Genomic DNA, 24,652 nt, shown 5'->3' with positions numbered 1-24,652 from the left:
ACTTTTAAGTCTTCCTCTGAAAATACTGCAAACATCAAGATCGTCCTTCACCTAACTGCTCCACCCCACATCATTAATACAACGCTAAAACAAAAGCAGAACTTTCCATAACTCATATTCATACATCTGTGAACCAAGATTTAATTTTCTTCTTTTTTGCTTTAAAATAATGTGCATAGACAATACATCAGATAAACTGCAATGGTCAAGTGTAATTTTAAGAACAAACTTGCTTTATTCTGTTTCTTGATGTATATCTAGGGCAAGCATAAGAACTGAAAACCCCTGTGTTAGAGGGTGAGAGTGACAGGACCTGGTGCCATTAGAAAGAGAGACAACATATTGAGGCAAGGAAGAGGTGCTCATACACTTTGACTATTCATCAAGACAAACAGTGAAATTTGGATAAATAACTAGCTTCTGTCAGGCTGATTTGCTTGAAAGTGCTGCACCATGAGTTGAACAGCACAGACAAAAGGGGAAGAGGTAGCCCCATGTTCCCCATACCCACCACCCCTTCCTGGCCTCAAATGTCCATCCCCTCCCTGGCACTGGTTTTGGCTCTCCTTCAGCTCCAAGATGGACTGACTCAGCTCACTAAGCTGGCAAAAAAAAAAGAGAGAGAAAAAAGGAAGTGAGAGGAAGAGGGAGGGAGGATCTTGGCTGGATTGTTTGGCGGCAGCAGGCCGTGAGATCAGCTCTGCTGCGCTCTGTGGCTGCTCCACAACGTGAAGCTCTGCAAGGCTGCTTGAGCTGGTGGAGCTGCGCCTGCACTTCTGAGAAGGATTTGCTGCTCCTTCCCCTCCTGGCCACACATTCCCCTTGACTTCCCTTCTTACAGCCCCACTGTTTGAACCCTCAGCAGTTCAGTTCAGCTTGCTAGCCAAGTTAAAAAAATTTTTTTCTTTTTCTCTCTTGATTTCCTACCAGCCCAGGAAAATCAGTTGGCTCCTCCAGGAGAAGACAAGCACCAGAAACAGGTCAAGGGAGAGTGTGCTGTGCTGCCCTGCTGGAAGTCAAGTTTTTGGATGAGGGTGAGTTCTTAGACAAGCTCAGCAGCTCTTCAGGAACCTATGGCTGCAACCCTACAACAATCTCATTAACACCTGCCTGGTTTCTGCCTCCTCCCCCCTCTGTGCTGCACAGGTGCTCCTCCACACCTTGACATTAAACAAACAGGAAAACCTTTTTTTCTTTCCTTTGTGAAGAGCTAAACTGGCTCATCAAGAAGTCAGCTAAACCCCCGTATCAGCAAGGAAATGGGTGGGATCATGAAGAAAGGCGAGACAGAGAGGGTAGGACCTTTGTAAACTAAAATATCAAAAGAATCACAGCTTAAAAATGCAGTTGAGTGCATTTAAATACAGGAGCGAAGACCTTACAGAATTCAATCTGAAATAGGTATTTACTCTAAGACAAACTTTGCGCTGAATGATGCTTCATTACAAAATAAAAACATAATTGCTGCCTTATTTAGACCAGCTAAGGGCAGAAATGAACACACACAAGTCTGCTTTGCAATTGTATGAAAACAAAAGATAGTTTGCAATGTTTTCTATTACTTCCAGTATCCCTATTCACTAGAGACCTCCTACCTTTCTTGTTTTCACAGTTTTTCTAGGTAATGCAACATGCTTTTTTGTAGGTAATGCAAAGTCTCTGCAACACAACTTAAGGGATGTAATGAAAAACTACCTGTGGCCATGGTGTGCCCTTTTCTCTGCAGCACACACAGAGGTAACAGCTCCTCAATTTTCTGATAAGATTAGATATCACTGGCTGGCTGTCAGCCATGAGTCCTGAGAAGCTGCCTTCCACAGCAAGGACAGGTCTCAGTAGCTCTCTACAAATATGGTTCTACATAATAACATGAAAAAATGCTGGATATCAAAGCTGCACTCGGTTCATCTGTACACAGCAAATGACTTAGTGATCACATGTTTTTTACTGCAGATTTCCAAGTACAGATGGATACTGGTGCTCTAAGGGAAGTCAGGCTAATCTGGAAATATTTTACCTCAGCCCAGATTAGACTGATCATATTTTATTTTTAATCCCACATACAAAATCTAGCAAGTGAGTAAAGTGGAGGTTAACATTCTAGTGCCAATTTTGCTTTTGCTACAGAACTCATTGTAGTTTTCATTCCCCCTGAAATCAAGGAGATGGGACTACTCTGCTTTGTGAGAACCAGAAATCTGAAAATGCTGCAATCCTGAATCCTGGTTGCATGCCAGAAACAAATTCTTAATCTGTTTCATGATTATTACCATGGCCAAAAGGTGGCCAACATTTACCACTGATAACCACCTTCATATCTTGGGGTTTCTTCTTTTTTTTTGAGACACAGAACAATACGGCTGACCACTTGCTTTACCAGAAAAAGAAACCCTCAAAAAACCCCACTTCCTTCTGGTGTTCAAATTCACCACATCTTTAGATTTAAGTTTATGCAGCTGACCAAATTCAGAACAAACATTACTGTACAAAAAATGCTGACACATGGACTAAACCATAGAACAGCTGATCTTATGTGCATAATGATGAACTCCCTGACGGAGTTTTCAACTTGGAAAACCTGGTGTGTCTTCTATTTTAGATTCCTTTCAACAAGTAAGGACCTCATTCATGAGGTAAATTTATCTTGGGAAATGCCCTGGAAGCACAGACTGTACTTTCCCTATGTACAGTGGCTTACTATTTTCTGAAGATTTATCACATACGTTTCTCAGGAAGAGATTACATGTCAGTATTTCCAAAACTGGTTGTATTATATATATAATGAAGCACCCTTGCTAAAAAAATAGAGGATTTTTTTCACAGTCCTTCTCTTCTGAATAGTCTTACCTATTTATATAAACCTTGTAATTAAGGGATTTAGGCTCAATCATTTTATTCTTGTTCTTTATTGTCCTGTGTTTATTTATTGTTACAGCAGCAGCTGAGGGAAACATTTGGAAAGATCTCATAAGGAAAAGTTCTTTTTGGCTTTTTACACTGTAAGTGTCCAGCCAGCTCCTGTATAATCACACAATAGTGAGTGAATTAGGAGTGTGGGTTTTAATTTATTGCAAGATTTCTTCTTTAGCTGGTTTTTTTTTCCTTTGGCAATGCGGATCTACAATCCAAAAACCACATCCAAAGTCTAGATGGCACTGGATTCTGCTTTCAGTTAATTCTTTACTTTGGCCATGATGTGAAACATAAATCAACCCCTCAGTGGAACGTAGCTGAGGTTTGCTAACACTTCTGTGACACTGCAAGGCAGGGATCTGCATTAGAAAGCCAAAGAACAAGGATATAAAGACACTGGGTGAATATTTATATAACAATTAAATGACAAGCTCTATTGTCTTGTGCTGCTAAAGGGTACAATTCCCTCTCCTGAGAGCATCATCCCCCCTCAACTGAATAAAAGAACCAAAAAAACTGAAGAAAAAAAAGGAACTTATATTTTAACAAATATTTTATTGTTATATTTTAACAAATTATTCATCTAGGTTATATTTGAAATTATGATCTGCTGTAAAGAACACAGCTCTAGATGAAAAACAACTCGATTACTTATAGGTAAGGATATAAAATTCCTCTAAGTCTAAACCTTTCTTTGCCAAAATATCCTATTATAGGCTAATTTCTACAAGGATAGAAATGCAAGTAAACTTCACTCAAAGTAGTTGAAAAACGTCTAAATTTTAAACATAAATATAATAAGAAACTTGGATCTCCCTGAACACAGGAAAACCTCACCCACAGGACTCAAGGACACTGATGCAGAGATTTAAAGGAACCAAGGGAGGAGTCTGAAGCCAACACACAGGGATGACCACACAGCTGTTCTGTCTGAGCACCTCCAGAGCTCCAACTGCCTTAGGAAACTTTTGGTTCATAACCACTTTGATATATGTAAAATCAATGCACTGTTTGCATTTACTTTATTTGCAGCTTTTATTACTTCAAATTTATTATTTGCAGGTTTTTTTTACTGACCAGGAGGTGACAAGCTGCACAAACCACAAGAGATTCACCACTTACACTGCACCTCCTTCAATTTCTTGAAGGCTCCTGAGGCAGATGGACAGTAACACCAAAAGAGGCATTGGGAGGGTTGTACCATCATCCAACACGTGGGAAAAGGGATGAACAATATTGCAGACATGGACAAGAGAGCAAAGGTTCTGAAAGCAGGAGAATTACATTCAACTGAAAGACCGAAAAGAAATAAATGAATTATTATAACAAAGTGAAGGAGAGGCCATGTATTCCAAACCAAAAATTTGTGCAGGGCACAGGACAGTGTCTGAGAGCAGGAGGATTGTTGTCTGTACCCAGAAGGAGCCCAGAGACAAAAAGAGAAGCCCATCTGCCTGCGGTTACTTCACCTTCTTGCACTCTGCCTCTCATTCAATTCTTCTGGAAATACACATTGTGGGGTTCTATAAACACCATTTTCATTTCCTTTTCAGGGAGTTGTCTATCATCAGTCCTTATTATTGTGCCTAACTATGTCAACTCCACAGAAAAGTTCCAGCCTTCTCTCCAAACATCCCTCAGCTCCTTTCTCAAAGGCCTATGAGGAAACAGAAGCAAACACAATATAAAAGCACTGGAGCATATGTCTGTACACTTTCCACCATCAAAATAGAAAAATCACTGACCCAGAAATACCCTGAACTGTGTAAGGTTCTCTAAAGACCCCAAGCAATCAACAGAATGTATCTTGGCTCTATACGAATCAGAATAATATTTTTCTTTATCTTTTTTTTTTCCTCTTAGACAAGTGCAGTGGTAACCTCTCATGGCATGTGATGAGGTTTATGGTGAAGGCTGGAAGGAAGATCAGAGTGCCCAGAGACTGTGAAAAAACAGACACTGACTTAAATGAAACCAGGACTCTAAGCAAGCAAAAAGGATTGGCTTTAGTGTGTGCCTTGATGAGAAACCTTCTCAAACCTCTGTCAAGTGTGGTATCCAACTGAGCAAAGTGGAACAGGACTTTTTCTCCAAAGCACAGGCTGGTGTGTTTTCATAGCAGGTGGGAAGGAACAACAGAGGGGCATTCTGCCACAGCAGGAGGTGATGGGACTACTCTGCTTTTCCAGTAAGGAAAAGTGCAGGCTTTGTAATGTTCCCTGTTCTGTGCTGAATTAGTTGGACTCCGACTTACGAAGCACATAGTTCTTTGCAGCACAACCTCAAGGATTCTGTTTCTCTCCATCTACTCCGACAACACTGATGGGTTTTTGTAGGGTTTTAATACTTCATCTCATTAAATAACACAAAAAGTGATGCTTTGATGATTTCCTAACACAACACCAGGAAAAGAAGCACTTCCAGCTGCTGTCACATAATGACCACCTTAAAGTGTAGCATGCCTTCTCTAAAATTCTCTCAAACAACTGTTTGCAATTGTTGCATCTGTGGAGCATTATACATTTCCTTTGATTCTGAGGTACAAAAAGAGCTGCTTGAGACCCAATCCTGTAGTGGATCAAGGAAATGCAAACAAAGCAAGTACATCTCCCTTTAAATGAATCAGAGAATATCCTGAGTTAGAAGAGACACACAAGGATCATCAAATCCTGACCTTACAGTAGAGTCTGTTTAAATTAAGAATAAACCAGCATCCAATAAGACAGCACTTCCTAAAACGTCTAACATACAAAACACTTGTTAATATTGCTACAGCTGTCTTGCCAGCAAAAAAAAGAGTCAAATAAACCCTAAATCTACCCTAAATGGCTTCTAATAATAATCTTATGTGTATAAATATACTAGCTACTAAAATGCATACCTTAAAATACAAAAACCCCCCAGTTCTTCCATGATATTAATCAGACTGATTCTGCAATAAGGACAGAGACAACATTAATTTGGACCTTAAAAGAAGCCGAAAAAGTAAGCAAAGCACTGAATAATCTTATTTTTATACATTTGCATTCATGAAAAATACCACTGAAACTCAGAAAACTTTGATTCATATTAAAAAAAAAAAAAAAATTGAAAACATATTCCTTTGCTTAGTGTCAATAATAATTTCGTAACAACACTGCATATGCAGAATTCCAAGCTGCCTTTGGAGACAAAGTGCCCCAGTGACAGTCAGTCAGTGAGGCTTTCAGAGCCAGTCCCTTTGATCCACACATGTGAGAAGCTCCCGCCCAAACACACTCATTCAGTTTTCATGCCTCAGCTCCCAAGGGACAGGACAGCAGTTTGAGTGTCAGACTTGTGAAGCAAGAGCAGGAAAATAATCCAGAAACAGTTCCACAGTTTGTTAGTTCCAACCTTAACTGGCATTTTTCATCAATGACGTTTTGCCATTAAAACCAAGGTCTGAGTGCTAATATTGCTCGTTTAATGGCTCACCAAGTTCATGAATAAGCCACGAAAAGCAAACTCTCAAGAGACTGGAAAAGATTTGGCAATTTCCATTTCCAAGGTAGACAAACCAGTATTGTTAATTTTGCCTTCTCCCCTCAGCCTCCAGCACATCAATCACCTTTCTTGAACTCCTCTTGTTTCAGATTCTTCCCTCCCACATCTCTCAGTACAACTTTCACAACTCCAGGAAACTTCCCAATCCTTTTCTTTCTGTGGATTCTCTGAAAACCAACGCACATGCACAACATTTCTTCTCCCATTCCTGGCCTCTGGCAGCCTCAGTCTCTGGTGGACACAGCAAACCATTCCATTAAATTGGGATATGCTCCGAAGGTTCACAGCAAGCACCCAGGAATGCTGTGTGTGTGTGTGGAGAGCACTTGTGCATCAGGGCTCAGAAATAACATGCTGAGTTCACCAAAAAGACTGCTGGACCTTGCAACAGCATAAAGAAGCTGTCAGGATGAGAGAGGGAAAGCCATTCACGCTTGGTGAAGTATTTAGGTTTAAAACTATTCATTTCTGATTGAAAACAATCAAAGGCCAAGGAAAAAGAGGCATTCTGTTGTCTAACTGTATTCCAAAAATATGCCTTTACTGATGGAGCAGATAATTCTGGCAGGGAGTGTGGCTGATGGAGAGAAGTGGATGAACCCAGGGGATACAAAAAATCATCTGCCAAAGGAGGAAAAACCATGGACCAAATGGACTGGGAATGTTAAAGAGGCAGCAGCAGAGGCCAGCAAAACACAAAAATGATGGGACTGAAGAGTAGCAGGATAGCCCTGGGTGTCAAAGCACCAAAAGCCCCATGGCACTGGACAGGCACAAGCAGGGTATTACTGGAGCTATTTATGTTGGTGGGTGTGAAGGTCAGCTACTTACAGGCACTTAATGTCAAGGGACATTAACAAGAACAAAATGGGATCTGACTTCTAAATTGACACTTTGTTTTCACTGACTTCTAATGAGATGTAATTTGAAGGGTTTTAAGAGGGACAGCCAGCCAGAATTCTTTATTAATCTAAGTAAGTAGGTAAACAACTGCAATTAGCAATGGAGAGAAAGGGTTAAACCAGTCAATTTTGTGCTAAGACAAACAGACAAACAAATAAATCTTTCTTCAATTCAGGCTTAAAGGTTCTCATTTCTTCCACAACAGAAACAGATGATTCACAGCTGTTTGGCATCTGCTGCACTTCTACCTAGAGAATGTGTTCTCTTTGTCATTAGATATCTCCCAACACATGGGTGGGAGGACTCACATCCCCTCCACTGGAACACCAGCGTCCTGTATGCTATTAAATCATCTTTACACATTTCTGATGGTGGAAACCAAGAACTAGACACCTACAGGCACAGAAATATGAAAGCAGGATTTTCTTATCTACATCTAAGAAATGACATTTTCACTTAGTACGGGTATTTAATTTGTGAAAGAACCTAAAAGCATCACCCTTCAATTTAAAGCAAGATTTTATTATGCTCATTGTTAGCAACAAAAGTTTTAAAACCCTAACCTTGCAGTTAGGAAGGCCAAAATGTGTCTGCTCCTTCTACTTATGATCAGAAAATGTAGTTGTTACTGAGCTACAGCATTTTACAAGTGCAAGATGAGCCAAACTTTTGGCTATTTCATTCCAAAATGCAGAAGTTTTTGACCACATGAAACTAATTTTATATTTGCCACTGATTCAAAACAAAAAACCCCAGTTCATGTATTACTTTTGGGATCAAATTATTCTATAGAAGCACATATATGAAATAACTCTGTTAAAACAGCTGTGCAAAGTACTCAAATTGGCTTGCTTTCTTCCTTTCCAATAAACCTCTAGCCTTCTTGGAAAGTCCTATTTTTTCCAGACTTCAGTTTGGGAGGCTTATTTGGTAATCTGTCATTTTTCACAGGCACATGCTCTCTTATTTTCTAGCAGCTGTGTACATACAAATTTCCATAAAAAACCTACATGTATCCACTTAAAAGATCAAATTTGGAGGCTTGAAACACGGTAAAGGAGGAAAGAATTAACAGCAGAGCACAAGTAGAAATTCTCAGGATAAATTACAAATAGAAGATACAAAAGCAACATTTACCCATTTTCTCTTTCAAAAACAGAACAAAAAAAAAAATGCATCAAATTCTCATGCTAATACAAGCACATCTATCAGGAGTGTATTTGAAATGAATCCGTGCCAGCCCTGTAACACTGCCCAAAAACATCAAGAAGCAGCACTTTTCCTAAATGCAATATTTAAAAACTAATTAACAGCAACAAATGCAAAGTTATGGTCCAAAGATACCCAAAGTTAGACCAGCTGATGTGTAAAACACTATAAATGGCACAAGATTTGCATGCACAGCCTATATGGGGCCACGTATAAAATCCAGAGCCCTCATTATTTGTAAATTCCTGACAATGAGAAGCCCTGAAACAACAGCAAATATTTCACAGCACTTAATGCCAGTACAAGCACACGTGTGCCCAACAGGGCATGGTAAGACAATTCCAGCCTGTCCATGCTCACGGCTGAGCCCACAACACCCTGGTTTTAGAAAAAGAAGGATTTTTTCAGGTATTGTCAGAATGTTTCCTGCATCCTCTGCCCCCCCACCCCCAAAGCTCTGCACTAAGATTAATGAAGTAGTTCATGCCTTTCAAAGCTACAGGAAGCCAAAATAATGACTAAATACTCTTCAGTTGTGTTTTCAAACTTGTCTGCACAAGTTGAAACTCATGATTCTGGTACAATTACATGGGTCTATCTCCCAAGGAACCAGCTACCCAGAGCAATCCTGATTTTCTCAAACTTTAATTATTATAGATTACTGCAGGACCGGTGGCATAATTCCTTGGTAAAGAATCCCAAATTCAGACAGGCAGAATTAAAACACATTTTAGAAGGTAATTATGAAAGATGTGCCTGAATAAGGCTCTGTTTTTCATAAAAGGTAGGTAAGTTACTTCTCTTTGCCAGTTGCTCATACATGATTATGGACAGTCACAGATACTGCATCCAAACAACACATTTTTGCTTTAAAAATAGGTTTGACAGAAGTTAAAAAGGCCTAAACCTTTTATTCATATTATCATTAAAAACAGACAGTAAGAATTTTTGTTTTGCTGATGGTGGTGACATTTCTACATTATACAATCACTAAAGTTGCCAGGAAAAAAATTAACCAAATACATCAAATCCCAAATGGAAATTCAAACAGCTTTCAGAATACATGAAGCAGTAGCTGGTTTTAGAAAGAAGTTTATTTCCTTGTAAAATTTATTATTTGTGTTTATAGAGCTCTCAGGTTAGAGGTCAGAACTGAGACAAGATTCCACTTCAGGTTACTCATCCAGAGTTCCACAGACAGCAACAAGAAGTCCAGGGTCACAGGGGAGAACATCAGGCTGCCTTCCTCCAAAATAACTCCTCAGCTTGCAATTCTATTTGTAATTTTGGAAAGATTCTGACTTGGCCAGCAAATATTTGGCTATTGATACGTGATCAGTATGAAACAATGGACAGTTTTCAACTAATTTGCAGGTAAATACCTTGGCATGACACATTCTGAATATGTGGTCTGACACGGGGCAGCTTTACATTTTTACAGCAACTGTTAATTACCAATCCTTAATTGTCCTGCCTTTAGAGGGCTCAGGGTGTCAGTGCCCTGGCTGGGGCTGCTCCAAGAGTTCTCCTTCACCAGGACTTCCAGTCACATAGCAGATGCATTGGCATCTTTCAGATTAAAATTTATATGATTAGCACTGCTTATGTATTTTTCCTAACAAATTAGCACAAGCCCTGACACAGCAATGGAAGTTTGCCATCAAGGCTGAAGCTGTGTTATAATTTTCACTGAAGAGAAAGTTGAATTGAGTTCTGTGTCTCACTGCTTGCACCTGGTATCCTGCTATAAAAGGAGATTTTGGACTTCACTTCTCCTCAATACAGAACTTGAAACTAAAGTATCAGAGAGCACATGCTTGCTACTGAGGCATGTAATTTCTTCCTTCCTCTTTATTCTAAAATTATTCACGTTACCTACTTGATGAAAAAAAGCCCAAGCAACCCAAGCTTTGAGTCATACACACAACACACAGATTCTTATCACTAGGGACCCTGTTCTCAGTGAAATGCACGCTGTCCTGTCAGACAGAAAATAATTTCTTGTTCCTGAATAACAAAACATGTATTTACTACAGATACTGTTTCAGCCATTTAAGAAATATTTTTATGCTTTGCTTTTGTCATTTTATCAATGCTCTATTTGTGTTCAATAGCATCCTCCATTGTACAGAGCAGCAGCATGACAGACCCAATCACTGAAACTTGACATTAACGTGCTCACATTCCATGGCTACAGCTTGGTTATAAAAGCCATGGAAGAGTGAATTTAATATATGGCAGAACACCAGAAGTTTGGTTTTTTTCGTTGTTTGTTTCAAATTCTAGAAAGCATCTTTCTGATCCTGAATAGCAACCAGGTCCACAAAGTTTCCTCTCCTTCCACTAAGCTGGTTTTGCTCATTCTCCTCTGACCATGGCCTCCCAAAGGGCCAGGGATGATTCCTCCATCACTGCCTGCACCTGCTAAACTTGAAGATCAAAAGTACTTCTTTGCAGACAAAAAAGTTTCTAATTTTCCATCACTAATACATGATTATTTATACAGCTCCACCAGCAAAGAGGAAAATGGGAATTCATTGAACATGGCATCAACACCATCATTACTTCAACAAGCCCATTCAGCTAAGAGACAAAATGAGCTCCAGTAAAAATTCTTCTAACTACTGGGAAATGCCTATTTACACGAGTATGCCAAGCAGTGCTGTCAACAGCAGAGGTACCCCAGGTCACCTGCAACCATAAGAATTTTACAGAAAACTGCTTTGAAGGCAGAAGGATAACACTCCATCATTTTTAATTTGCAGGAAATTGCTCCCATTTAAGTTACTGTGTAAAAATACATTCAAATTTGGGAGGGACTGTGCTTTAAATATGGTTCAAGCTAAAAGAATTAAAATGTGAAATGACACAGTGGCAATTACTGCAGTAAATGAAAGGGTCAGCTGTTCTGAGGAGGAGGCAAACATCTAGCAAAGAAACACAAAATCCATAAAAAGTTTTCAACCCATAATTCTGTATCAATGGACATAGATCTCTCAGACCAGAACACTGAGCCTTCTAGCAGCATTATTCTTTCAGCCCAGGGACAGAACCAAGGCCACACAAAAGTGACTTTGTATGATCTGACGGGGCTGCAGCCCCCAGGACCTGCTCTTGTGCTGACAGGAAATAGCCTCTGCCTCGAGCCTTCATCTACCCAAGTGAAACTGAGGAGACCACAGACCAGCCTCTGTTCTCTTCTAATTGTCAACATCTGCTCTGCACAGCTATGAATAATTTTATGACACATTAAAAAATCTCTCCTACTGACTCCAAAGGCTGTTGGGTTTGTGTTTTGCTTTTTTTTCCTTTTTGAACGCAAAATCTGACACTGAAATTAAGAGAGAGACTGTTTTGCTTGTAGGTTAAGGTTTACATTCTTCTGAAAGATGCCATTAAAATGGAATTCAGGGTAGGTAGGCAAAGCTGATGATGCTGGTTATTCCCTTCTAAAGTCAGGTGGCCAAATAAATGTTGGCAGTTGAGATAATACATTATTTTCAAATATTGAAGAGAAATGGAGCACCAGCCCACTGGTGGAGGTAGTGACCTCCATGAGAGGTAGCTGTGATCCCTCTGACTGCTTGTTTCATGCCAAGAACAACAAACCTCAACTCAAACATCTCAGCCCTAGAAAAGTGAGGATGCAGATGCACCAATAGACACATTCAACATGACCTGAGTGTCAGTTCAAAGAAGAAACACATTTGAGGACAGCTAAGCAGCACTGCCACTTGAAACCTCAATTTTCCTGCTCTTTCAAGTGAGCCATCAGGGGTTCTAAGACAGTCAAACATTCAAATGTAGCAGTTTATAATTTATTTTCATTTCACAACCACAAACTTATTTATTTATTTATAATAGAAGAGTGCCAATGTGAAAGGTATGGATAAAACTCTGGGGACATAGCCACACTACAATTTTAGATGGTCACTAGGCCTGGCTAAAAAGGAAGAGGAGAAAGGAAAAAGGGAGATGCACATTAGCCTGTGTGCAACCCTCATGACTCTTCATGAGCAGGAGAAGCAGAAGAATGGAAAGAGAAACAATTAAAGAACAAATCACAAGGGGAGTGTAATTCCCAGTTTTCCAGGGCTGGAATATAACGTGATAAGGCTTTCTTAACTGACTCCTGCACAAAGCACAGGTTGACTGTTGGCTGCATATGGGACAACACTAGGGAAAAAAAAAAAAAAAATCTTTTTCTCCTTTAGCTTAAATACTCAGGAAATGCACAGAAGGAACAGAACACTGAGAACATAAAGCTAAACATGGCTCTTACAGAGAGCTGTTGAAGCACACACTATACCCAGGACCACTGCAATGATTTCTTTATCTCTCCTTCTGGCTTCTGTGATAATAAAGCTGAGATTCCTTTGCACCTTCCCAGCTGTAAATGCTGTGACAGTTCATTTGCTTCTTGCTAGTGTGGGTTCAGTATTACCTTGCTGGCCTGGCAGTGCTCCAAGTGAAGTGTGTAAAAGTGTGTGAGCACTTGCACAGTCTGGTTTCTCTCAGAAACATTAAAATGCAATTGCCAACCTGGTGACCAATTTACCTCCTTCCCCTGAGGCCCGTGAGAGAGTTTCATGGACACAGAACTGTTTTCTCCTGAATATTAAGATGACTATTCCTCTGCTACTTTCTTGTACTCATGGGTGGAAATTTCAATTTCTTCATTAAAAACTACTAAGCAATCTGCTCCTTGCAAAATGAATGGGCAATTAAGGATGTGGTGAACTTGTGGCTCTTTTGTGAAGCGTCAGGGAAAGACAAAATTATATAAGGGAAGAGACGAAACCAAGAATGAAGTGAGAAAGTGAAAGCTGCTGGGGGCTGTCACAGCCAGAACAACCAATTCCAAAAGTTGCAGTGGAAGATGGCAAAAATGAAACATACAACAAAACACACACAAAAAAATACAGAATATAAAAGTATAGAGTGTAAGACCTACCCGTACAGTCCCAAAGTCCCCAAAATTACACAGTGTCAAACCAATGGGTTTCCAGAAAAACAAAAGTCTGGAATGAACGTTCAAAAGAAATTTCAATTGTCAGTGAAACTATTAGGTGATATTAAGCATAAACTTGGACCCTGTTTTATTAGCTTTTAAACCAGAACATTGCAAAGGGGCTTAAAAGGTGTACACTAGATAAGGAAAAAATCAAACCAGAGGCAGACCAAGCACATTGAGTGCAAAAGGCTGTTTGTGCTACATTATAGACAGCACACTTCTTTTGTGGCTGGATAAATCCTCCAAAGTTATAAGGATTAAAACATTCTTTTAAGTAAAATTTGAACCATTCACCAGACAACAAGCAGTTTCCTCAATTTGCCTTTTTCTACTTTATAAAATAATCCTAACCCTGAGATTCACACATTCAAGACTACATTTTTTTCATTCTGACATTATTACAGTATAGGTATGCAAAGAATTACCCAAAATAAATATAGACCTCCTGGCATGCTCTGGAATTATACACCTGAAAATAATAATCCCTTTTATTTTACAAACTTTCTGAACACCTATCTTTTATGTTGACAAGCATGATTCAGATCTATTCCAATAAACTCAACACCATAAATGCATAGTACCCAGTTAGTCTAATAAAAAGAAGTCTAGTAACATCTGCTTTTTCTGCTTCAGTAGAAGAAATCCAAGAAGTAGTTTGCAGCAAATACTGAGCCCTCTTATTCTGCTTACCAGCAGCATTTGCTTTTATATATTCTCTATATTCTTTACACATATTTTTGTAGCTCTGTAGCCTATTACTATATTCATTGCTAGCCCCAGTACTTTTCCCTACCTTGACAGGCAAAAAGACAAAACACATTCCAGAGGCTCCAAGCTGAGGGTCCAAGGCCCCTATCCCATCTGGGCTCTCTGGGAGCCAAGGTTGAAATCAGCTCTTGGAGACACACTTTCATAAACAGAGTTTAGCTCCTATCTAGAGTGGGGAGGATTCATAAAAGGGTTGAACTGAGGAGGAATTATCTCACCACTTTTGTCTTTAATTGGGGATTTTTGTCAGTTGTGCTAATTTGCTAAGCTCATAAAACTGCATTCACCCCGTGCAGGGGTGGGCATTTTCCATATCTGCTCCTTGGAGGCCTCCAATAAAGACCAGCCTTTATATCACCTCCTACACTAATATAATCTCCAAAGTGTGTTGTTTCATTTCAAGGCTCTTTAAGGCATCAGTGGATGTGCTACTCACCTCTAAGGTGATGAAATTGCCATAAGTGAACAGACAAATATGCATTCTCTATGAAAAAGGACCCACTGTTCACAGACACATGCACTGAAAAGCTCACTGTCATTTTTTTATGTGCACAACTTCAGCTCAAGAACTTCTAATCACAGTCTGCTTTGCCAAGACTGTAAAAACAGAATAAAAATCCCATGTCCCAGTTTGTCACACGTGTACTAAGAAAAAAAAAAAAACCATAAAAACTGAATTACTCATTAAATCTGGATTCTTATACTCCAAAGCTGTCGGATCGGACAATGAGTCTGGCTTTTTTACAACACAGAAAGGAAAACTATAAATTCAAACATAACAGTATAACATATATTGTTAATACTTATGAGAGGATATGGTGGATGTAAATATTTTAAAACTCTGCTTCCTTAAGTAGTTAAAAAAACAGAAAGGCAACAACTACTATAGAGACAAATGTCAAACTTGGCACAGCGAAGTCAGTATAAAAAACTATTAAGGAACAAAATCTTGAGTGTGACAGATCAAATAGAATGTGCTTAACTCATGCTCATACACAATTTTTAAAACAGTGAAAAACTGTTCAGAGCCCAGTTGCAAAAGACAAAGAAATGTTTTTCCTATGTATAAGGCTACAAGAGGGAGCTGCATTGCAGATAAAATGTTTGAAATCCATAATTTTTATTGCACTAGAAGCCACAGTAAAAATATTTCCCCCCTTTTGTGGAATCAGCACTCTGATCTTCAAATTCAAAGAAAGCAAATTACAGAAGCGAAGGGTGTATCAGCTCTGTGCTCTCACATATGGACAACCAGCTGAAAAATAAACTTCACTGAATTGGAAATGTGTATTTGGAGTGGGCTTTTTGTTTTGAAAGAAAAAAAAAAAGTCAGGGCTACTTCAATATCCTATTATTTTAAAATAAAGACTGGATTTTGTCCCTCAAAAAGAGGCAAAAGTACAGTTCCTGAAGCTATAAAAGTCAATATATAAAAGCCTAAAGCGAAGCTTAAGGGCTGTTTATTTGGAAGTCAGCACAAGCACATCAGCAGGATAAATATGGAAGATCAAACAAGAGTTAAGTGGAGCACTCAGAAACTGGAAGTTACTAGTTGGTTCCATCCATGTCCTCAACTGCAGCTCTGCATTAACAACTGAGTCTTCAATTTATTTTAACATCTTGCCCTATTTTTCAAAGTAATTTTCAAGAGTATTGAGGAGCCATAAATGGCAATAATAACTTGGAAAGCCAATTACGCATTTCTAAAAATTTAATCCTTGACAGTTTTCCTCTACACTTGGCATTACCTGTCCATCTCCTATGTCAAATGTCTCAAAAAAAAGGGTGTTTAGGATGCAAATCTGTTGCATTCCTTATGGGTATGATTAATTACTAAAAATACAAGAAAATACCATCAGCTGGAACAAATCATAGCTCACATCAGAAATAGCTGGTTTCTACCAGTTTCATTTCTATGTCCATCAAAATCATATCAGGCTTTTTCTGCCATACAAGAATCTGTCATGCTGTAATGCTGCATTCATCAAGAACATTTTGGAATAAAGTCAAACTTATTGTCATCACAAGTCCCTTTTATACTATATTACAATATTTCTGTTCCATTTAAACATTACCATGTATTATGAGCCACATTCCAGCCTTGTTTAATCATGCAAATTATCCAACAAGATATGAAGAGGAAAAATTTAACACTCCTTCCCCTATGGGACACCTTTAAACTCATGCAAAACTGCACACACACAAAGCACAAGCTGCATACATTTCAGAATTCCAGCAAACCTGTTTCTAAGTTCAAAATATGTGACCCTGAGCTGCCTTTTCATAAAGCCTCACTGGGAAATTCTAATTGTGCTCTGAGTTCACAGATGTGGCTAAGCCACTTCTCATTAAACTTTCTAGAATTCCATGAACCCTTTGACATGTATTTTCACATGTAAATATAAACACTGTCAAGCTTGTGAAACTTTGGTTCATTCTCCTCCAGAGGAGAACGAGGATCAACCAACCACAAAAGGAAGCAGCCAGTTGTTTTTTCTTATATGGTACAGGCTCAATCCCATACAAACTGCTAGGATCTGCTGTAAGAACCAGTTACTTTGGCTTCTTCACTCAGTAGAAAAGCATCAGGACCTCACTATTAATGCCACATTTTTAGATAACATGGGTCAAGGAAGAGGAAATGGAGATCAAAAAAATCCCAAGAAAGTGTTGAGTATCTTTTTATTGAAAGACAACAAACACAAGTGAGCCATTAATAGTGGCAAAGATAGGGGGGAGGGAGGGAGAGGCTGGAGGGGATTTCAATCAGCCTTTTCATGTTTTATTCATTCTTAAGTAAGAAAGCCTCTCCCTCTGGCCAGTTTTTGCCTTTACTAACAAAACCAGAGAGCAGGCATTGCATACATCCCCTTTCAGATTGCTGCCTTGATTATTATTTCACTTGTGACATACAGACAGCCAACCCAAGCACTAATAACGCAGAATTTTCTGTCTGCAGGTAGACAAAACAGCTTCTCTAAGCCAGAGATATTCAATCTGTGGCCCACCTGGAAAATTCATCCTGCTTGCAATCTACTCCTACCAGCTTTTGACCACTAAGAAGTTCCCTGTTGAGACACATGATGATAATGCAATATTGAGTGCACTGAATTTATGGAAAAGGTCCAGCCATGCTGTCAGGTCCTTCTTGCCTTAAAACCAAGCTACACGCTCTGACTGCACCACAATGCTGGATCTATTTCCAAATGAGCATCTGTAGTAAATGCTGATTTGGAGCATGAATCTTTATCAAATATTAATTAAACTCTAATACAGGAAGACTTAGTAAGTAGAAAAGCACAACTTCTAAAGATATCAGTGAAATGTAACAGGCACCTATTAGAGCACAGAGTGTGTGCTATGAAAAATGTTAATTATTGCTCTTCTGTCAGGTGGTTGGCAGAGATTATTGCTAAGAGCTACAAATCACCTGTGACAATTTCCAGATTTATCCAACACCAACAGCTCCAAGATAACCTGCAAAGTCCAGCGTGTATCAGGAAGTCATACAGACACAGTCATCCAGAATCACTGGGGCTTCTTCAGACAGTTCTTTATCTACATTAGGACAATCCAGCCTTATCATCCACAGGCCCTTCCTTTTGGCAGGAGTCTCCTCACGAGTCACTCTAAGTTTGCTGCCTGCTTCCTAAGTGAACAACCACGTGAAGGCACGGAAATGTCTTGTCTTCGAGGAGGAAAAAATGGTAGATGGAACTGTGCTTCAGGCTGAACAGAATACTTAACAGGCTGAGAGACTAAACTAACCTAAAGCAGTGATTTAACAGATGTGGACAGGAACTCAGCTTTTACTTACAGTCAGCAACAGTCCTTAAAAATGACTTGTATAAATATTTGTGCAATTAATCCAGCCTTAAAACCATTCAGATCTTTTCATTTACACAGCCCAGTAAACATTTCCAGTGTAAAAGAAGGGCAGCACGATCAAACCTCAATCACATTTACAAGCACAATTTGGACTCGGATATCCCCTTGGATTAGTTTTAATCTACATTTTTTTCCACTTACTTCAACATCAAAGCAGTCAGTTCTCTTAATTTGTTTGCTGATTTTCTCCATGTACCTGTCAGTGCAATCTGCACTTACTGAACAGTTACAATTATCCATTTTTATTTGTTTTTTTACTCTTGGCCAGAAAGAGCAAGTCTTCCAGAACACATATATTTAAGGTTTATATCAGTATACCCACAAAAGTGGGGTTTAATCACCTGTCATTTATACAGAAGATAACACTGAAGAAGCAAATATTGATCTTTTTAAAAGTAGGTTTTTTCATCATCATGCTCTCTTTGTACTCTCTCACTCCCACCACACTCTCTGGGGTGTATATTCTGAAATTTCACGCATACCATAAAGTATCTTTGGAATGTTACAGTATAATTGTTTAGAGAAACATTTAACGGATGAGTAAGCATCAAGAGGCCAGGGCTAAGGGAAAAGTTAAAATGCTGGCAGCATTTTGTATTGAATGATCTTCTCAGCGTGAGGACTGGGGATGGACATTTGATCCAAAAAGCTGCTATTGACTCAAGCAGTTTAAACCCAGCATCCAGCACAGAGGTGTCTCAAGGCACCTCCCAAAACATCTGCAACCAACCTCCACTCCCAAACCTGCCTTTGGGCACTGCCCAGGAGAGCAATCCAGTGCCACAGGATATTATTTGATCAATAACATAAACCTTATGATAGGGGATGACATGGTCTTGACAGTTGGCTCTTTTTCCTTTTTCAGTTGATTGCTTGGTTTCCCAATTTCCAGCACAAATAATCTGCATGTGCATGGTGTAGAAATGCAGCAGAAGTGACTGGAAAGAGCTGGGCACTGAATACAGAGACAGCTAAAAAAAGCTGAACATGCTTTCACTACAGGAATCTGCTGCAGATTAATGTGCTGTAAATTAAAGCAAATTTTCCTGAATTCCCTGAAGGACTTTTCCTCCCAGAGATTCTACAAATCCATTACCACAGGTCCATCATTATAGATTTTTGGGGTTTATGTAGTGAAAATAGTTTAAAAAATACACCCAAAATAAAGCATATGATCTATCAGAGTAGATGACTGGGACAAATCAGGCCTAACCTTAGATAATTGATTCATACCCTGATTATTACAGTACAGCTTTTACTCCCAATTCCTCCTCCACCCCATACTTTTTAAAGTAAGAAAAAGCAAAATAATTATCCCTCTACCTGAATTTCTAATCAGAAGAACGGATACCAAAGCAGGAGAAGTGCCACGTGCTCACATGCTCTGGAAACCAAGTAGAATTTTAGCTCCAAAGCTGGAAAAGCCAAGCTGCCCCAGGCTGGAGTCACAGCTAAAGCTCATCTGATGATTGGGCACCTAAAATCTCCCTCCAAGGGGATTCTGTGGTGCTTAACAACATACGAGTTGCAGCTGGTGCAGCACAATTTCCCCAAAACTTCAGACTTTCACAGAATTCTCAGCAATCTACTGTCCTTGAGGACCTTCTGTTTCTGCATTAAGCTTGGTGGAGAACAAAATAAACGAAAAAATAATGAGGAACACATAAATAGTGTGAATCTATAAATCTCATCTTGTTAATAAACTCATGGGTAAGTACCACAAGTTCTGCTAGTTCCAAACCCAATGTATCATCCAAAATTGTTAATCTACCTCTAAAATGTGTGACTCTAAATTATATGTAAAAATAATGCATTTATTAAGGCTTTAACAGGTATTTGTAGCACGTAAGATTGCAAGGGACTTCCCAGGTCATCAGATTTGCATCCTACTGTCAGAAACACTATATTAAATCATCTCTTCCAGAACACATAGATTCCCATCTTATTTAAAATGAGGGGTTTTTTTTTTGCATCATCTCAAAATCAGGATATTTGCTTTATTTTCCACTTAATTCATTGAAGATCCAGTGGCCATTTAGATAAAATACTTCAGATTGTGTAGGACAAGCTTTTACATCCTCAAGTTTTTCCTTCTCTTCACCAACCCAGTGATCCAGATGCTGTCATCAGATAAATATACCCATTTAAATCTGTATTTTTTCTAATGCCACACTCACAGGGAAATCCAAATATTCCATGGGTAACTTTTCCTGTAATTACTTTCCCTTGGTGAATTACAGGGACCTGTAATACCACTGGTGATTTTAAAACAAGGTCTGTGGATTACTCCTTGTGTTACAATGACCATAGCAGGGCCTGTGAGGAGGTTTTTGGAGTTAAGGTAACAGGGAACACAACACAGTTTATAATGAAGCCTAACAAATAAGGATATGTTAATCTTTTCAACCACTTAAATCCAGGGAAATGAAAACCAAATGTCTTCCTAACCTAGCATCCCAAAACCCAAGCCCAAATACTTGGATCTAAAAGCCTGCTGGGATGTTTTCTGCTAACCATCCATTAGATTTCTTATATTCTGTACAACATTCCTCCACAAGCTGGATTGATTTCTTCCACAGCTTAACTTGTTTTTGCCAAAGTCTCTTTTAGTCTCTATTTTAGTTCAGCACTGGCCTCCTGCCTAATGAAACAACTGTTCCTTATGCCAAAACTGTCATCTTCAGTTGCACAAGACACATCTCACATACAAACACATATAATGAGCCCAATGTTTAATGCCTGAAGAACTGCTGGTTTAAAGTGATCCTAAGGAACACTTAAACAGATACAGGAGTGGTCACTACTTTGGGTGGGAGAAGAATCATCCTCAAGAAGGATGTTTTGTTTTCCCCCCTTTTGTATATAAATACACTTTTTGAAAAGAAAACCCTAATTTTAGAACATGAAAGCATATATAGTTAACCACAGGCAGCAGTGAGGCAGGGAAGGCTCAATCCAAACCTGAAAGCTTCATCCTCACTCAGTGTGAAGTCGCTGTTCTGTAATGATCACCCACACCATAACCTTGGCTTCTCTTCAACAAACTCTGTTTAAATATGAGAATCTGATAACCTTAATAAACTATCAAGTATTGCTTATGACTGAAAAAAATCCATCCAAAGAAACCTCTTGCTCTATTTTCCTGCTGTAATTTCAGACACAGCTGAAAGCAAAATACCTGGGTAAGAAGCTGTTCCTGGGTTAGGTTATTGATCCAGCGAGTGTAACGTTCAGTAGAGTCCAGTGGCTCTCTTCTGACTTGGCAACCAACAATCTAAAGCCAAATGAGATAAATCCCCTAGGTTAAACTGCTGTACACCCACGTGGCAATAAAACAGTGTCATGAAATAAACATTCAAAACATGGCAACTCCAAGAATTATCTATGCAGTCCTTACTAGCCCCTTTCTATGTTCATAAGATAATACAGCACAGTTGCTCTGCTCAAATATTAAATAGTTACAGACTCTAAAGGTCTCTAGAAAACACTGAGGAGTATCTTTCCAATAACCTCATGAACCACTTTGGTTGAAATTTTCAAAGGAAGTTTTCCATAGGCAGACATCTAAAATGCAAAATTTCAACCAAAAGTTAGTTCAGCAAATGAAAATTGGAACTTGGAAATTGACACCAGACAATGCTACCAACAGTGCCATAACCTATAATACACCCCATTACTTTTAGTTAATACAAAATAAGGACAATCCCCCACATATTCTGATTTGTCTTGTTCATGGCAGAACAATGTAGACACCTCATTTGGATTTGCTCACTGAAGCACCATTTGAGCAACAGCTCCTTATCCAAAACTGTTCTGTATCTGTACGGGTTAAATATGAATTTTAGTATTGTTATGCCAGTAGGTGTTCAGAAACAGCTTCCAATATGTATCAGAGCATATTACAGGATTACATGTTACCTGTATCTGCACAGACACATATTAATGAAGTTTCATAGAAACACTAAACTGTTTACAAATCTCTGATTAGACAAGGAAAAAGCTGAGGAGAACCCAGGAGTGTGACTGGACAGAACTCTGCTGTTTGCTCCTCCCAAAGTCTGAAGTCTACACGAAACCTTCAGGGTACCACAGGACTTAATTATTCATGCAAATTAAGCTGATACTGATTTATACCAACTACTGCACTCCCATCATACTGTAACTCTCCATTTCTCTTCCTGAGTTTGATGGTTCTTCCTATTGAGGATGCGTTTGTCCACTGAGAACTAACACCACAGTGTTTTTAGTGCTTCTGAACACAAATTTCCAATAATCAAGTTCTGTTCAAGAACAGGTGGGAAATTTCCTTGGTTTGTTTTCCCTAAGCATTCATAAATCTTCCAGGTATCTATGTTTACAGAGCTTTAAACCCCAGAGAGACGTGAGGAGTCAGGCCAGAGTTCTGCATGTGCAGTTACGAATACTTTTGATGTGGGAACAAAACCACCACGAGAAGATCTTGCTGGGGGACTGCTGGCAATGAAACATCACCATGTAGAGTATGATTAAATATAACCAAAAAAACAAGCATGGAAAAAAAAGAAAATGTTATTTGCTTATCCCAGAAGAATAAACCAGAATGTCTCTGAACTAGAAAATGTCTCCTCAATGACAACAACAAATTACTGTGGAAAACTCCAATCCTCATCCTAACTGAGCCCTCATATTACAGCTAAGTAATACTAAGATATTTTCAGAAGGTTAATCTAAAATTCTTTAAAACTGAATATCAGTTAGAAGAGTTCATAGGGATGTTTTTAATGGGGGCACACCACAGAGATAAAAACCTGACAAAGGTTGTGTCAGATGTACGTCTATCCTGTGCTGCAAGGATGATTTTTGTTTAAAAATAGAACTCTTTCTAGTATTCATATATCAAGCCCTCATTAGCATCCTCTTGCATATCCTAGGTTTTTCTAACTTACAAAGACACTTTACAAAATTCTGCATAAAAGGTAAAAGGGAAAAATTACCTTTACTTTATCTCTCAAGCTATTCTATGAGAACACAAGATGGAAATTTAGTTTCTTTATTTTAAGAGTCACAGTGAAGCTGAACAGATACAGAATACAAAAAGCTTTCAAAAGGTGAGAGATTAAAAAGGAGAATTTCAAATTTGTTTTTCTGAAAACCTGGTTTTCAATTACAGCCAAGTAGTAAGTGAAGTCATCTCTTTCCAGGCAGCTTGAAATTTAAATTAGAAGCAGAGGACAGAGTTTCACAGTTTTATATTGATTTCTGACTAGACTGATAATTTCATAAATGCTGTTGATAATTTCAGCAAACTAAAGTGAATGTTGAATCCAGGTGCTCAGCTAAAGGACTGTAATTCCCTGAAGTCCAAAGAACAACTGGTTCAAATCTCAACTCCTCACACTTGAAGGGAAAACTGAACAGGTTTGATGAATTATCTGTACACACACAAGGAGAGGTGAAGGCAGACAGAAGAAGTGCTATTAAACTGGATCCTGACAGCTCTTTTCTGGATTACACATCACTGTTTAGGCACCTGAATCTCTCTTCTCTAAAATCCACTCCACACAACTAGGAGTGGAGTTAATGAATTGTATCTAAACAAGATTATCAGAATAAATGTCGTGGATATGCACTTTATTGCCACTGCATTGAAAACATTTTCAGGAGTTGGAGAGCTATAAAGCCAGTACAATATGATCGTGATACAACTAAAATAGTACAAATAACAATAATACAAATATCAATAATACAAATAACAGTGAGGTTCTCCAGGTCACAGTACCCTGGGCTAGCCACAATATGTGAAATAAAAATCCAACGAGCCCATTCAGTAAATTCAGAGTTATGCTCACATTCAGAGGACCGAGGCAGGATTACTGCATAATTACCAAATTCTGCTTAGAGTCACCTATAGTCACTGTCCTGTGAGGTACAAAACTGCTCCACTGAAACACAGGAGTATTTCAGTCCCATGTCTGTCATGGGCAAACGCCAGCACTCTACACCCAGGCACTGACATGCCAGAACTTGCTCCAGCTTTTCACTTGTGGTTTTGAAATGCAATATTCAGGTAGAAATGTTTCTTATTTTCATCACTTTGGGTTTTACATTTCCCCTTGCACATTTAAATGGAAAAGGAAGCGGGCGAGAGGAAAAAGTTTAAATGAGTTGGCAATAATTAAAACCAATACACTTTCTGCAGATGTGGTGTTTTTGAGTTTTTTAATCACTACAACTTCCTTTACCACAAACAATCTTCCTTATTCAAGAGGCAGCCTACAGGTCAGAACCCACCCCTTGTACTAAAGAGGAAATGAGGATGAAAAAATAATTGGTCTTCAATTTTATCCCAATATTTTCCATCCTTGTTTTTATAAAAAGAGGAAATGAACAAAGACAGGCAAAAGCACAAACTCCCCACAAGGCAGTAGGCACTGGATGTGCAAACATACACAG

The 24,652-nt window shown here is 38.9% G+C and overlaps 1 protein-coding gene across 3 annotated transcripts in view; it reads right to left on the bottom strand.

The window, feature by feature from the left end:
* The window catches only part of B3GNTL1 (UDP-GlcNAc:betaGal beta-1,3-N-acetylglucosaminyltransferase like 1), a 104,475-nt gene that overhangs the window by 54,898 nt on the left and 24,925 nt on the right, over window positions 1-24,652 (bottom strand). For 2 of the 3 annotated variants that reach the window (XM_082293886.1, XM_082293888.1), the window contains exon 6: window positions 21,399-21,494. The exons of the other annotated variant lie outside the window; for it this stretch is intronic. In XM_082293886.1, the coding sequence (XP_082150012.1) occupies window positions 21,399-21,494 (96 nt within the window). The remainder of the gene's footprint in view (window positions 1-21,398; window positions 21,495-24,652) is intronic. 3 annotated transcript variants of the gene reach the window in all.

Source organism: Coloeus monedula, assembly GCF_965178545.1.
Source record: "Coloeus monedula genome assembly, chromosome: 19".
NCBI lineage: Eukaryota > Metazoa > Chordata > Aves > Passeriformes > Corvidae > Coloeus > Coloeus monedula.
This window is presented reverse-complemented; position numbering and strand designations above follow the sequence as displayed.